This window comes from Podarcis melisellensis, assembly GCF_964234715.1.
Source record: "Podarcis melisellensis genome assembly, chromosome: 5".
NCBI classification, from domain to species: domain Eukaryota; kingdom Metazoa; phylum Chordata; class Lepidosauria; order Squamata; family Lacertidae; genus Podarcis; species Podarcis melisellensis.
Genome location: NC_138537.1, coordinates 38,425,154 through 38,441,536, shown reverse-complemented (window position 1 = coordinate 38,441,536; position 16,383 = coordinate 38,425,154). Strand labels below are relative to the sequence as shown.

Sequence of the window (16,383 nt, the reverse complement as noted above, 5' to 3'; positions counted from 1 at the left end):
GAGCAGCCTGATCACAAATGTTCATTTTCACATTAAGTGCACCAGATTTAGGATTGGGTTGTCATCTGCATCCTGTGTATGTTTAGGAGGGAGTAAGTCTCATCGATTCCAGTAGGACTTACTTCCAAGTAAACATCAGGCAGCGTGTCATTTCATGCCTCTTGTTGGCTGTTCTCCAGAATGTTTCCTGTGATATCCAGGATATCCTTTTTAAATTTATTTGTATTAGAGTATCAAATAAGAGGTGATGTCTAGCCTGGCTGGTATACTGTGGTTTTTAGATTATGTTATTATTATTTTTGTTACTGAATGGGAAACACTAAAAATGCTACTTTGTTTTTGGCTGCCCTGATTAATATTAAGTGAACTGTCAACAGTGGCTTAGTTTGAATGTGCAAGTTCCCAGAGAGGAGACGGTGGCACCTTTGTAACTCCTCCTCCTCCTGTACTGCCATGAGCTTAGCTATGGTTTGGCTTAGTTTCATCCAATCCCAGGTTTGTGGTTGGTGTCACTCCAGACTAAACATGAGGGGCAACTGAATGTTGTTCTTGTGTTTACAGTTTGTGGTTTGTCTGGAGGAGACAAGCCATGAGCCTGGGGTTCAAAGGACAGTCTCAGCCAAACCATGGCTTAGCTCAGCAGCAGGAGGATCATGAGTGGAGCTGCTGTGATCTCCTCACCAGGAGCCCTCATGCTTCTGTGTTCAAGCTAAGCCATGGTTTCACTTAGGGTTACATTACATGCAACCCAGCTCATTGTTATATTTTCTAAAGGCATCTAAAATTAGATGTATTCGCTTCAGCAAGGTTGCTGTCTTCCCATGCCATTGGAGCTAACTTTGCTATTCCCCCCCTGAAAGTACAGCACCTTCCTACTTCCTTCTTAATCACCAAGCATCTCTGTGATGCTTTGACATTTCAGAAATGTAGCAAAGCCTCAGTCACACCTGACAGCAAAGCACTATTTGGCCCATAATAATTGTGGCAATCAGTCAGTTGTTTAAAGCTGAACAACTGGTAAGTGTTAGTGAGTACTTAGGCATGGAATCTGGCAAATACAATTAGGTATTCTTGTCCCCTGAACCATTCAATTGTCATTTTCTCCAGGACCCTCAGAATCTCATTTTGCTAGTCTGGAAGAGAATCTATTTCCTATTCTTACCTAATCTCCGCCAGCCTTTGTTAATATCTGATTTAAAGATATGAATTTAGCCCAGCTGCTTTCCTTATGAGAATTTGTTCATTTTTAATATGCCTTTGGTTGCCCATAACTCATTCTGAGCACTTGATTTCTTTTCTGCGCAAATCTCAGTTACTTCTACACTGCCTGTCTGGTTAAAGATTTTTTTTTGAACATTTATTTACTGTTTATATAGACTCCTTCCTTCTGTGATTGTTTTCCTGCTCCATTTTAACAATTGAGCCACTGATGGTTTTCCAGAATTATTTCAAATCCAGATACCAGTAATCCTTGTCAGAAGGTGGATTTAGTTATAATTAAACCAGTGCAATTTTATCAGTTGAACAGTCCTATAAGAAACAAGATATTGAGTTCCTCAGTAAGCCAGCTTGCTAGTCCTGAATCAAATCACCCACAGCATGTCTACAAACACCAGTTTCATAGTTGTGCTTTATGCCAGTTTAATTGTTATGACTTCCCCCAACAAATGATAAGCATTATAGTTTTTGTTAGGGGCCTGAGAATTCTGCTACTGGTCCTCTTCATAGAATGATAGTTCCCTGAGGAAGGGACTCATCAACAACCCAGCTTAAATTTGTGGCATAGGCATGTCCTCATATTTCAGAGAGGGAGAAACTAATATTTTCAATGTACTGAATCCTGGCCCATTGCGTTTAGTTTTCTTGGTTAGTATCTTACTACCTTTATTGTTAAGAATCTACTTCAGTCTTCCCCAAGTTGGTGCTCTCCATGTATTTTGGACTATAGCTTAGCATGGACAATGGTCAGGGATGATGGTCAGTTACAGTCCAGAGTATCTGGAGGGTACCAGATTGGGGGAGACAGAAATGCCTAGTGCTTAACACTTGCCTCTCCTTTACTTTTGCACCAGATTGATAAAGTGGGCTAAGATCTAGTTGCAACTGCATGGAAATCCCCAAGGGGGACAGAATTTGTGCTATGTTGTTTTTCTCCTTGGCAACTCAAGAATCCTGAGCTTCTAGCTGCTGGCTTCTGGATAAATTATTTTCCTTTGTTCTTTGCTGTACAGTCAATTAAACCCAAACCAAACCAAGCCAAATATAATTATCTTCTGCCATTGAATTGCTATTTGAGAAAAGAGAGAACAAGCTATATTTGCAGCATTGAACCAAAACCGCCCGAAAAGAAGCAGAATACAGAAAAGAAAAGAGACAAAGATATTGTGACGCAAAAACGTTCAGAAACAGGTGAGTTGAGCAGGAAGGAAATGGAGCTTTGGGAAGGGAGAAAGGGAAGCAGGTAGGATAATGTAGCTGGCAGCCAATGGGGTATCTTCTGCCCCACAAAAATAAGCAGCACATGAAGACTTCGGTTGTTGAGTGTAAATGGTCCCTCTGTGGAAGCAGCTGTCATGCAGCCCTAAAGAGGTAACACAGTAAATAGGGTTTAATCATTCCTGAGACCACAAAGCCAAAATATCCCTCTTTGGGGAGATTCCTCAATTTCCAGCTGTAAGAACAAATCTGCACAGCCACCACAGTTTGTTCTGCCTTTTGCTTCTTGCTCAGATAAATGCTATCATCTGAATGGGTCCCAAATGTAACACTGTGGGGTTCGTGACGGCAACGCAGTTATCTATGAAAATACAGTCATGTTGTCATGGATGTCAAGGTCTCCACCAGATTTCCTAGCTTATTGAGAGTGTTAGGCAGGGTTTGTTCTAGGTGAAGCCAAGTGACTTCATCTAGAAAGAATTACATTAGCAGAGAACACCCTTCCTCATTATTTAAGCAGTAAAATAAATAGGCATAATAGTTGGAATTGTGCCACCAGCTTTTTCCACTTTCAAAGAATAAATCAAAGATTGCATTCCTTTCTTTCAGATATGTAGAGGCGAGCCTTCCACGTGGTCCTGTCAGCCAACAAGGAGAGTCAGTTAACACTTCCTTATTCTTCTGCGGTTAAATGTGAATGAGGCATGCTTGCTGACCCTGAGCGGCTTCAAACCAGGGCAAAGAGCCACCCAAACAAAATCCTGCAAGGCTATCTCACACAGAAGAAGGTTACATTAAGAACATCGTCTGGCTCAGACTCTTTTCCTTTGATGATGTAATAAAAACAATCTTTCATAGGCCCATTTGCCAATGACTGGTCTGCTTTGAAGAGGAGTTATGTTACAGGCTATTCAAGCTGTTCATGGATTCCTCTCTTGAAGAAAAAATAGGAATTGAACCAAGGTGGCATGTGGGCTACTGGTGGATCCAAACCCAACGTGGCTTGACTGCCAAGTTTTGCTTTTGGACAACTCAAAATTTGACTCACAGTCTATGCAGTTAAAAGAGAGCGTGGAAGAATAGCAGCTAACCTGGATATTTAATTCATATTGAAACACAGAGCCATTTTAATCTCTCCTCTTTGGGAGTTTTTCAGAGTTCTCTTCTGTGCTGTTCTGTTACAGGAACAAATACATGGTGGTGGTGGGGAATATTAGCTCTTTAGGATGACCTCTGTGTATGCTTACATTTCATCATGGGACCAAGCTGGCCTTTAATGACATTCAAATGCCAGCCATGGAATTGGCTCTTGGTTTTGGGGTTCAATCCTTGCCGCATGTTTAGGCCGTTGTAACACATCCAGCACTTGATTTGGAATTTTTGCCATTGGACTAAAGTCAGTCCCATGACGAGAGTGTGTTCTGGCAGAGCTCTCAATCAGTGCTGCCAGAGAAAACTTAAAAACATGTTCACATGTGTCAGATGTGGTCAGACTGAAGAAAAGAAAAGCATCCAGAACTGAAAGGAGAACGCAAAAATATTAACAGAGAGAAGCGTGGCCTACATCTAAGCTGAAAGGATCCCCAAGTTGGTGAGGTTGTCATTGTCATCATAGACCAAACTGACTTGTTATTCCTACATCTAAAGTACCCTGAGTTTGCTTACTGCCAAAAAAGGCTCCTGCCTTTTTTATTGTCAACTTCACTCTTTCTGGTTTCCTCACTTGGCAATCTCTGCTTTCTGCATTCATAAGCCTCTGAAATGGAACGCCTAACCAGCTTCTGCTTAAAAAAATAAAATAAAATTAGAACCAAGCTAGCAAAGGACACTGCTGTTGTAAGAGTTTGGGGGTGGTGGATAATAATGTGCCCTCCTCCTTCCCCTTCTTACCTCCCCCAGTGTTTCCCCACCCCCCAAGCTAAGGAAAAAATAAATAAAGAACATTTCTTATCATGTGTAGGATTTGGTGACCCAAGAGGGCAGCACAGCGAGATGCCAAAAGTCTTCTGACATACTTAAAAATAAATAAATAAGTGAAGCTTGGTTTCTTTGCCAAGTTTGGTGTTTTAACAGCAGCTTCTGGGGTTCTAAAGAGTCCGAATAAATGGAAAAGATCCCACATCCCATCTGCAGGGCTACGTCAGACATGCCGTTTTCCATGTCTGTTTGTTTGCTTTCAGACAGGGCTGTGCAATTCATGACTGCCTAGAACAGCTCTCCTCAGAACGGTCCCAACCAGAGCAGTTTTGAGAGTTTCTCCTCCTTAGACTGTGGCGCTGCGGAGGAGAAAAATCCCCCTGAACCATCAATGTTAGTGTTATCCCTGCCAGTGATATTTAGAGAATGTGGCTATGTGTGCATGTATATACAAACCCACACCGCTATTTCAGTTCGGCTGCCGAATGCCAACCCTGTTATTTTCCACTAAGAGTTCATAATGCTGCCTCCAGACTGATGTTTCCGAAGCAGATTCAGAAGCCAGGAGATCTGAAGAGATGAAGGTTTCTTTCCATAGGCTTTCCCCCTGTGCGGTCGGCTGCCTCTGGAATGGAGAACTGCTGTTTTGGAAGATTGTTCTTTTGCTTGGTTGCAGATTAGTCTCGAGTTCGGTTCCTCCTCCTCAGGAAGAAGAAGCTGCTCTTTTGGGGAGGTCCCAGTAACATTGGCACTTGGCTTTTGTGGGTGATTTTGATCTGAACGGAAAGAAATAGCATCGGGATTAGAGCATTGCTGTTTCTGCACAGCCATTATGCCAAGAGCTCAAGGAACATAGGAAGCTGCCTTATGCCAAATCTGACCCACTGGCCATAGAATCATTGAATTGTAGAGCTGGAAGGGACCCCAAAGGTCTTGTAGTCGAACCCCAGCAATGCAGGTCCACCTGGCTTAGTACTGTTCACACTGACTGGCAGCAGCTCCCTGGAATTTCAGGCAGCGGCCTTTCCTAGTTCTGGCTGGAGATGCCAGGGGTTGATCCCAAGACCTTCTGCCCTATACCTATATCACCTTAAGGGTCATGGTTCCCCCATCCCAAGAATCCTGGCAGCTGTAGTTTGTTAAGGGCACTGAGAGTTGTTATTCCCATCAGAGACCCATAATTCTCAGAGTGGTTTATCAATCAATCCCTCATCCTAAGGAACTTTTGGACTTGTAGCTCTGCAAGCGGAATAGGGGTCTCTGAAGCATCCTTAATGAATTTCAGGTCCCAGGATTCTTTGAGGGGAAGCCAGGACTTTTAAAGTGGTACAAGCAGTGTTCGAAATTAGCCAGGCGTATTTTGCACCTGGCTTTTGACCACTCGCAACCAAGTGAAGATGCCTTGGATAAGTGGGCACCTTGCTGTGGATTGTGTGGGGAGCAGGGGAGTGAAAACTGGGCAGTTCCAGTAGGCCACACCTGCACTTGAACCTGTGTCTGATTTTATCCAGCAGCCCTTATAAACTGCAACAGTGCTTTCGCTTTCACGGATGGAAACAGGGATGAGGAGCCTGTGGCCATCCAGATGTTGATGTATAAGACTGCTTTAAATGTATGGGGTGCCAGAGTGCCCCCCTGTGACCCAATCAAGCCACCGTCAGGAGAGGCGCTGCTCACAAGTTCCACCCCCACACCTGTTGCATCAGGAAGCAGGGAAAGGAAGGACGAGTCTGCCCAGTTCCTTGTGCAACATGAGCAAGGCTGCTTATCGGAATACCAATCAAACTGGAGGCAGCACTGTGATACGACCTTAAGACCTCTGGGTGGGTGTGGAGGCAGCAGAGGATCAGGACAACCCCCTGAGATGGTTCAGGGGTGTCAGGCAGGCTCCCAGGAAGCCACATAAAGCATTTCCTGTCTGACAAGTCATCTGCCACAAGGATAAGGCCTCAATGCAATATGAAGGATGGAGGCTGGTATCTAGCATCACACCGAAAAAGGAACTGCATCCCTAGATGCCTCCAGGTGCTCAGCACAATTGCTCTTGGGAAGATTTTTATACCACCACCAGTATACAGTTACAACCAATGCTTCTCTGTCAAAGGGTTTCAACTCCCATAGGGGAACCTAGGAAACAGAAAAAGCACTATACAAGGTTTTCAAAAACCGATGAGAAAAATGTTCCTAATGTTATTTCCTGACCACTGGTGACATTTGTATGTACACATGAATCTTAAAATCCTTTATTTTCAGCTGAAATTGCAACATTCTGTTCTACTCATTCGCAAATAACAGAGGACAATCTGTCTTTTTAACATGTCTAACCCATCCTCCTTTGATCTTCAGATGATGTACAATGGTGTGGAGACACAGAAGGTACAGCAATGCCCATAATGTTGTAGCAGTGTACAACCACCATAGGTCTCTCCCTCTTTCCCCTTTGATTTTCCATTAGGAATACAAATGTGTCTGTCATTGCTGAGGAAGGGTTTGAGAATATGACATCAAAGGAGACAGGAAAATCATGCTTCCTCCTTCTAAAATTGTAGAGGGCTATTTGCTAGGATATTATAGTTATTTTGCTTCATTGTTTCCATGTGAAATAAAAGCTTATTTTGAAACGTAGTCCCTTTCCAGGATCCACAACTGAGATCTGGGTCTCACCTGCAGTTCATTCTCCAGAAGAGGGACAGCCAACATGGTATTCTCAAGATGTTCTCATCAACCCCAGCCAGCATGACCAATGGCCAGGGTTGATGGAAGCCGTAATCCAACAACATCTGCAGGACATCACATCGGTCACCCCTGCTCTAGAGATCAACCTTCCATTGCTTCTAGCACTGACAGATGAGCTACATTTGCATATCCCAGATCCCTTTCATGACATGCAACTACTCACTGTGCAAGGTGGCTGCATCCAGGGCTCTCCATCCACTTGCATGGGCAAAAGCTTGGTTGTCCTGGAACCCACAAACAAGGCACAGCGAAAAAGTTAACAAGACTGAAGTGGATAAGCCGGGGCAGAAACTGTATCTTGTTGCAAGCTGATAATAACAAACATTTTTGGCAAAAAGGGAGAAAAACAAGGTGGTCTAGCCCTACATTCTATTACTCACAATGGAGATGGCTTAGCAATCTGTTGAGGAGTGCAAGGAAGACCACAGTCAATTTCTGTATTTCAGATCCACCTCTTAAATGTCATTCACCTTATATGTGAGCCTGCTACCTGTTTTCCTAGAACACTGTGTGTGCAATGGACTTTTGTTCTAATCTCAAATACACCTCTATATTTCTGCCCATTTAGGACATTTGCCATCTCGTTTTCAAATGCACCACTAGAAAATTTGAACTTAGTATTAAAAATAACAGAGAGGATTGCAACAAGGACCTGCAACAGAGGTCAAGGGAGAGGAGTGCAAGGTACCTTCTTCTTTGCTTAAGTCTCTCACAGTCCAGCTTGAAGCCTCTTACAACCTGCCCAAAGGAACCCTTAACATTCTCCTTCCTGATTGCTTCAACCAGTTGCCAAAGGTCCTGGAAGGAGATTGTCACTCAACCCAACTATGCTCCCCTGGGCCTGGGGGTCCTCTCAGCTTCCCTACCTCTTAGACTATCTATTCCACACGTCTTTACTGTTTCCCATATGTACGAATAGGCACTCAGTCAGTAGCCCTTACTCACAAGCAGGATATAGTCCCAGTTGCCGTCAGGAGGAGCATTTGGCGCTGCAGTGACCAGTGGTGTGTTGATCGCCTTGGACTGTCCAGTAGGCATGGCTGTCTACCACCTCTACAGCCAGTCTGCTGCTTCCATTGCCTAGCAATCTCCCTACCCAGGACTAATTGGGAGGTGGAAATACTTCTTGGCCCTTCCAACACAACCTGAATCCATCCTTCTATAGTACTGAGTGCTGCATTTTATGGGTGCCATAGCTGCCTGAGCTCTACAATGTTATGTGTGGCATAGGCCCAACAAGACATCAATTTGAGTCAACAACAAAAAACAGATGTCTGTCTCTGCTCTCCCCCACTCCCCACGTGATGCTTTCCTGCCTGTACTGTGATTTCATGCTTTGAATACCATCCGGAGCTGTCAGCAGACTTGAGCAAAAGCAAGATGCAGGGACCAAGAGCCTGGGGTGATTGGTACCTGATGGTAACGGAGGAACACTGAGCTAGCCTCTTGCCAGCACTTTTCAGTCCAGTATAGATCTGCCCCATCTCCATTGCCCCTTCAAGGCCCACAACTTCCAGGAGTTGATCACTGAGATCTAATGAGAGAAAGGGTAATGTGTGAATAAAACAAATACAAGTATGGGCTTTGCCTTCCACGAACATAACACATAGGGTGGGAGGAGTGAGCAAGAGAAGATGCACTTAGGAGCAGAAAATATGGTCTGAAGGCAATGTCTAGAACATCAACTTCAAACTTATTGCAACAGATACACTATCATACACCAAAATGGTCAAGAAGATGAGCTTAGTCACATACAAAAAGTTGCCTCAAATCATCTCCTTTGAGGTGTTGTGTGAGTGTTTTACTCTGTGCTGTATGCAGCTCAATATTTCTTGAAGTAGCTAAGATGGAAAAAATTGAGCCCAGTGCCATCTGAAAGAGCACCTCTCAAGCTTCAGATGGATATATACATGCAATGTACATGCAATACCATTAAAAAGTATTTAACCCAGCCAAATTTAGCAGCAATTTCCATGGAAAAGTTTAAGAGCATACAGAAAAGAGTGAAAAATAATAATAAAAGGGGGTGTGAGGAATTTACTTGGGGTGTGTTTTTTGTAATTCTGGGAGACTTTCTGTGTGTCACAGAATTTACCCTCTTGAGCATTTTGGTGTATGATATACTTTTGTTTCAATAAGTTTCAGGTTAAACCATACAATACATAGTCCAGTCAAATAGCACCTTCCTATGCTCACCTTGTAATTGAATTCTCAGGTAAAGCAGGGATATTAATTCAGAGCTGGAAAGGAGTTTCTCTGCATTATTCTTTGCCTTGAGATGAGTTATGTGGGTCCTCACCTGGAAGACCTCACCAGTCTTAACGTCACAATATGGGACAGGTGTTGTGGCACCAGCCATACCACTCACCATTTATATTACAGGCACCATCTATTGGTGCATGCAACTCTCATGCCACCACATTACTAGTGCCACTCCAGATCACAATGATCTAGCTAGGAACAGAATCACATTTTCTGGGGAAATGTTTCAAGGGCTTGAGAAACGCAATATCCCTGAAACAGAAGCCCTTCCTTGGAGGAAGATGTCTTGATCCAATACAAAAGGAATCATAGAATTGGAAGGGATCCCAAAGGGCATCATGGCCAATCCCCTGCAATGCAGAAATCTTAATTAAAGCATCCATGGCAAACAACCACCCAACCTCTCCTTAAAAAGCTCCAATGAAGTTCCACCACCTCTCATGTCTCATGGGAGTTTGTTCCACTGTTGAACAGCTCTTACTGTCAGAAAGCTCTTCCTGATGTTGAGTCAGAATTTCCTTTCTTGTAACTTGAATCCATTGGTTCGAGTCTTACCCTCCAGAGCAGGAGAAAACAACCTTGCACCATCCTCCTTGTGGCAGCTCTTTAGATATTTGAAGATGGCTATCATATCTCCTCTCAGGCTCCTCTTTACCAGGCTGAACATACCCAACTCCTTCAACTGTTGCTCATAAGGCTTGGTTTCCAGACCCTTTACCATCTTGGCAGGAGCATCAACTGTACATGGGGTAGCACTCTGGAGCAGCACCCACTCATTTTCAGAGGGGCGTGTGCAGGGTGACACACTGGTAGACTGTGCTGCCGAAAAGCGCTACCGATGGTTGCTCATTTGTTGCACATCACACAAATATCTTAAGAAGAAGCCTTTTGGCTCAAGGGTATAGCATTTCTTCCAGGCACTGAAAATGAGGCGGCAGCTAATGATAAATAGCTGGGCCTTGCCCTGTCCTGTTTTGGTGTTTGTTTGGCAAATCCTGTTGCCTAAGCTCAGCTGCGTGTGTGTGTGGTCTATTTTTTTGTTTCCTTTTCTGTGCAGGGAAAAAAGCATGTCCTAGATTAACAATGAATAGCAAACAAGGAGAAACAAATGTGAAAGCGGAGCAAACTGGAGGCTTTTGCCTAATTCACACCCAACCATTTGTCCATGCCAAGGATGCACCTGCAGTCTTAATAGTAAGAGTCATTTCCTTCTGCATTGCCGCGAACCAGCATTTTTAATTCTCCAAAGCTAGGCCTGGCTTGAAAGGCCTCGAGAAATTGGCGCCGGTGGCCTCAGACTATCCCACAGCCTGAATTTCCTTCCTTTGCTCAGTGGAGCCCATTGGACTAATATGTTCCATCTCTGAAATATGGCACAGTCTACACAGTCAAGAGTGTTTTTCTCTGGTGTGGTTCTTTCTTCTTCTTCTTCTTCTTCTTCTTCTTCTTCTTCTTCTTCTTCTTCTTCTTCTTCTTCTTCTTCCAGGACACAAGAAATGTAATTAAGCTGTGGATATGAGCTACTTGCACCTCAAACCTCAAAGGGCTCTGCCGTAACATGCTAACTTGGGCAAGAAGGAGGTGTTTGCTGACAGTCTGAAGATCAGACTGATAGCAGATCATGCAAAGCTGCATTGTTAAACCAATTCCTTTGTGTGACTCAAGCCTAGTTTATAAATAATCTGTGTTTTTATGTACTGCAGAAGTAGCTGTTCCAAAAAGCAATAATTGACATTCCTCAGAATCAACCCTGAAAACCTTACCCTGATATGCTGGATGGTGCTTGTTTTTAGGTTAGTTATCCATTATTACCTGTGCATGCTTTGTAAAGGCAGCATGGAAGCTCACAAGGCTGCTGTGTGCCAGCTCACTTGTGAACCAATCATTCCAGGAGGTGAAGAAGTGGAAAAACTTGCGTAGGAGGGAAAGCCAGGTGGGCTGAATATGGCCTGCAGGCCTTCAGTTGCCAGCTTCTGCTTTAGTGCTCTTAAAGTTGCAGTCTTCAAACAATTACCTCCAGTTTGAAAAAGTAATTTGAAAAGGTGCCATCTACTCTTCCAAATGAGGGAGATGCCCAAAGGCTTGCTGCCTCTGATTCTGCTTCAGTCCTCTCCGTTCAGAAAATTCTCTTGCATTAGTCACCATGGAATATTCTGGAGAGAGTGTTGTTTCCCCACCTCTGTAACTTCCTTTCCTTTGCTTGTATTGTAGCTGTATTAAAGCATCCTCTTAGTCATTCTGCCATGCCTAAGTAACACCTGCTATGTCAGGCTCCTTCCCAATGCTTTCCGCTTTCTCCCACGTGTACATAGATAGGTCTTTTTCTTATTTTCAGCCAGGCACTCTCACCAAAAGAGCATTTCAGAGAAACTGGTGGCTGTGGGTCCATGAATCCGAGCCTCCTTTTCATTTCCAGCAGCTCAGCCCTGCCCTGCTGCGCCAGCATCGTTATTAGCTGAAGCCCTTTAATATTTAATTAACCTACAAGATCCATTTTCTGTAAAGACTCAGACTCAGAGGAGACCAGCATGGGTAGAAGGAAATTAAATATGCAACCTCTAATGAAATTCAGGTTAAAGACAAACATAAAAATAACTGCCCCGTGGAAAATGCTGATTTTAAAGTGTGGTGTGAGTAACTAACTCCCTCATCCTGAAATCCATGCATTTATGTTGATGATAGGGAGGAATGACTAAAAACACAGGGGGCAGGAATGAGGGGGAATCTTGTTGGACTCCACTTCCCATCAGGCCCCAGCCAGTATGGCTAATGGTCCAGAGAGATGGGAGCTGTAGTTCAGCAGTATCCGGAAGACATCACATTGGCTACTCCTGATTTAGCTCAATCTTAGTCCAGGAGCAAGATCCACTCATCCAACCACAGATTAAGTGGGGCAATCTGGAGCACTGTGTACTGGCAGCAGAGATGAAGCATGCTGCAGAAAAGTTGCTTATAAGACTAGCAGATTGAAATGATTCATCCAAACAAGTCAAGCTGCACCTGACTGTTTCTTTAGCAGAAATGGTGATTGTGTTTTTGGAACAGGTTCCATAGTGGGGGTGTGGGGGTGGGAGGACTAGACCAGGGGTCAGCAACCTTTTTCAGCCGTGGGCCAGTCCACCATCCCTCAGACCATGTGGTGGATCGGACTATATTTTTTGGGGGGAAATGAATGAATTCCTGTGCCCCACAAATAACCCAGAGATGCATTTTAAATAAAAGCACATGTTCTGCTCATGTAAAAACACGCTGATTTCCAGACCGTCCGTGGGCTGGACTGAGAAGGCGATTGGACTGCATCCGGTCCCCGGGCCTTAGGTTGCCTACCCCTGAACTAGACAGTCAATTTACTGTATCCTTATTCTTATTGCATCTTTCCCTCTTTGTCCGTGCCCTGTTGTGCCCTTTCTCAAGAGACATCTTCGCACTCACAGCTGGAAGCCAGCCGTGTTGCTTACATTAAAAGATTATTTAGATCTGTTAATTACGGCTCTTTGAATGCTGCATGGTAGACTGTCACTAGGAGGGCTGGCTAATTATCAGGTGTGCCCTGCCACGTCCACAAGCTCTAGCTGGCCTCACGCCACCCTTTTCAGCCTCTGCCTTGCTGAGCAATCTTGGAAGGCAATCGGGACCTGAGGAGGAGTACCAGGCTGGCTCTCAACATGAGAGCAAAAAATAAGTAACTATGGCCGCAGTCCTATACGACGGCACAGACCTGGAAGTTAAGTCCTATTGAACTCTATGGAGAATACTTTTGAGGAGACATGCTTAAGAGTGCACTGCCCACTTCCCTTCTATATTTGTACCTATAGTTGCTGCTGAGCTTGGTTGATGTGAAGTTGTAGCTCTACACTCCCACTTGCTACTCAGTTTTGAAAACTGATCCTCAGTGCTTGATCTTGACTGGATTCCAATAAACTCCACCTTCTGTTAGGACTGGAAATGTCTCTGGGCTCAGGTTTCTGCCCGTCCCTAGAAAAATGTGATCGTTCTTTTGGAAAAAAAGTGTCTCCTGTCCTGTTTGGATTTCAGACAGGACACCTTTTTTTCATGTATTCAAGCTCCTCCTCCTCCAAATTTCGTGGGCAAAGGGTGTGTCCAGTGGGAGGAGGAGAGCCAAGAACAAGAATTATCATGGGATGCAAGCAGAGGACTGGGGTGGTGCCAGGAGGAAGAGTTTGAGAGAGAGAGCTTTTGTGTGGGCAAATGATGGGTTGGGGAGAACGAGAGAGAGGGTTTGCAGGGGCCTGGCCCAGTGTGGGAGCGAGAGTTTTTGTGTGGCTATACACGTAAAGCCCAGCTACATATGTAATATGCAATACTTTTCTTATAGTTGTAAATCATAGTGCTTTTGCTGTTTTTTCCATTGAACTGTAAACACTGTTGATCTTGCCAGTAACCCCAAATGTCAGCTGCAACCACTTGAACCCAGCTCTCTTCTCAGTTCCTTTTGGGAACTTTAAATCCCACCTTCCACTTTAGACTTGATCAGTTCAGACCTGGTTTTTGGCTTGCCACTGTCACGTGTGGTTTGGGCCTAGCAAATCTAGTGAACAGTGACACAATGCGCCTGGTCTTGATAACCTATAAGGCGTCTGCTCTGGGAGCTCCTGTGGCGACAGCTACCACCCTGCATGCAGCAACTTCTACTGAGCCATGCAGTGGCGTAGCGTGGGGGGTGCAGGGGGGGCCGGCCGCACCGGGCGCAACATCTGGGGGTTAGGTTTAGGGGGCGCAAATCCACGGGTTGGGCGCAAATCCACGGGTTAGGGGGTGCAAATTACTTGCCTTGCCCCGGATGCTGACAACCCACGCTACGCCACTGGAGCCATGAGAGGCAAAACAAAACCTCCTTCCTTATCATTCTGGGATCTTACCTACCCATCTTGTAACCTGCTTTTGCTCTAATTTCATAGGAAGTGTTACGTAAATTTCATGAAGGTTTCCTAAACAAAGCAAGTGGTAATTAGCATAAGTGAGCCAAGTTTTGCAAGAGAGGAACTACTAGGCTAGAAAGAGGGGGGAAAAACGACACAAACCAGATCAGTTATCTTTATCTGTATCAGCTGAAGTCCCTGAGGGAAGAGAAGCCCTATCCTTGCCCACTAAACTGGAAAAGCAGCTCCTGCAGCGCTAGAATTTCCAGCTTATTCTGGGTATCTTCTCCACATGGCATCATAGCAATAAAAAGAATAAAGCTTCATGTCAATCAACTATTAGAGGCACGAGAGCTCTGCCAGAAGAGCTGCCAGCTCCAAGCGGCAGACTGGGCATCCCAGCAGAGTTATACAGACCAGGGATCCCAGCACTGCAACAAACTTGGATGCTTCTTCTGTTTCTTCACCTGCTGCAGTAATATCATCACCAACTTTAATGACATCAAGTCAAAGCATCAAGGACTCGTTCATCCAACATACCCTTAATGTTATGTGTGCCACCATGTGCCAGAAATGCCCTTTTGCTAGTTTAGAGTGCTGACAGGTTAAATGGGGATGCTGTGATATAAGTGAGCAACACAAAATGAACACAAATCAATTTTACCCCAGCCTTTATTTCTCCCTCCCCTTCCTTTGTGGTCTACCTGATGTCAGTTTCAATACTGTAAGCCCCTAGCGAGCAGGGACCTGACCTCTCCTAATTTGAAAATGTTATATAGTGGGATGGTAGTATGGAGATATGCAAATTACGCAAACTAGATGCAGAAAGTGCATACATTCACTTTTACAGGTTGGTTGTTATACTCTATTTCAAAGGACAAAGAAGTCAGAAGCAGCAGAACTGGAGTTTGTAAACACACTTGATAAGGGCATAACTAAAGTTTAGCAGTGCAATCCTCCATCAAATTCTACATTGGCAGGGATTACGGCACAGCTCCCATTTATTCAAATGGAGAGGGATTGTGCCCTTTTGTATCGGCTTTGCATTACAGAGGTGATGTGTTCTGGTAATTTCTGTTATTGCTAGTTCTCAGCCCATTACTGTTGCTTGCAAATATCTCAACGCATATGCATACATGCCCACAGTGCTTTTTTTCTGGGGGGAAGCAGGGGTGAATCTTAAATTTGGCCTCATTGTGGGGCAGTATTTCAATATGAGTAGGAAAATGAGAGTACCCCTAAACATTTTTAAAGGAAAAAAGCACTGCGTGCCCATCACTTTCACTGAGCTGAGAGCCACAACACATCTTTTTGGCCCTTCAAAACTGGCAAGTTTTTTGAGTATGGATTACACATGGGGCAGCAGCAGCTGCAGAAGGCCAGTTCTTAAAATGTCTGTAGCTACCCATCCACTCATCCTATTGCAATCATAACAATAAATGCCCTTACCTTGAACACAGAACTTGAGCTCCTTGGCATCAGTAACCACTGAGGATTGTAACTTTTCAGGTACCTTCTTGCTCATCCGGTTATAGCTGCGTTGTTTCTTGGTCTCCCCCCAGAGATTGGAGCCGCCATACATGCTGGGAATGTTGAGGACTGCGATACCTTCCAGTGAAGTGCTACTCAGATCCAGAACTGTTCCATCACACTGGCAGGTAATGGTGGGAGACAAAGATAAAGGAAGCTATTGTGAGGCATAGAATGCCCTGCATCAATGCACTGCATTGTTATGTATTTATTTTAACACTTCTATCCCACTTTCCTAAAAATCCAAGGTGACTTCTAACTGCCAAGGAGCCAATAAAACACCACCTTTATCAAAACACATCACAGCATTAATGCACAATCAAGAGTATCATTCTAAGACTGTGGAAAGCTTTCTGAAACAGAAAGGCATTGAATTCTCCCTCCTGCCGAAAGCTGAGCGATGACTTAGAAGTGCACTCCAAAATCTCAAGGGCGCTAGGAAAACAACTCTGCACACTTTTTTTTACAGCTGTTTTTGTGCATTTACTGAAAGGACCTATCCTGCATGGGGCCTTGCTGAAAGATTAGAACAAGTGGAGAGGTGTATGTGTGCATATGTAGAGAGAGGCATTCTCCGAAGAGAAAGGCCACGAGGGATTTCAAGGGAGAGAACCAGTAGCTT

General features: G+C 44.3%; 1 protein-coding gene and 1 long non-coding RNA gene across 2 annotated transcripts in view; both read right to left on the bottom strand.

Moving 5' to 3' along the window:
- Positions 1–289: 289 nt before the first annotated feature.
- The window catches only part of DGKG (diacylglycerol kinase gamma), a 110,810-nt gene continuing 94,716 nt past the window's right edge, over positions 290–16,383 (bottom strand). The window contains 5 exon segments of the mRNA XM_081910365.1: positions 290–5,084; positions 5,087–5,129; positions 7,253–7,313; positions 8,503–8,623; positions 15,681–15,882. Coding sequence (XP_081766491.1) covers positions 4,861–5,084; positions 5,087–5,129; positions 7,253–7,313; positions 8,503–8,623; positions 15,681–15,882 — 651 coding nt within the window. The 3' untranslated portion in view covers positions 290–4,860.
- On the bottom strand, positions 9,877–14,257 carry LOC309369649. Its single transcript, XR_014168222.1, has 3 exons — positions 14,178–14,257; positions 10,021–14,003; positions 9,877–9,984 (listed from the first exon to the last, which is right to left on the bottom strand). It is a non-coding gene; the product is annotated as an uncharacterized lncRNA (long non-coding RNA).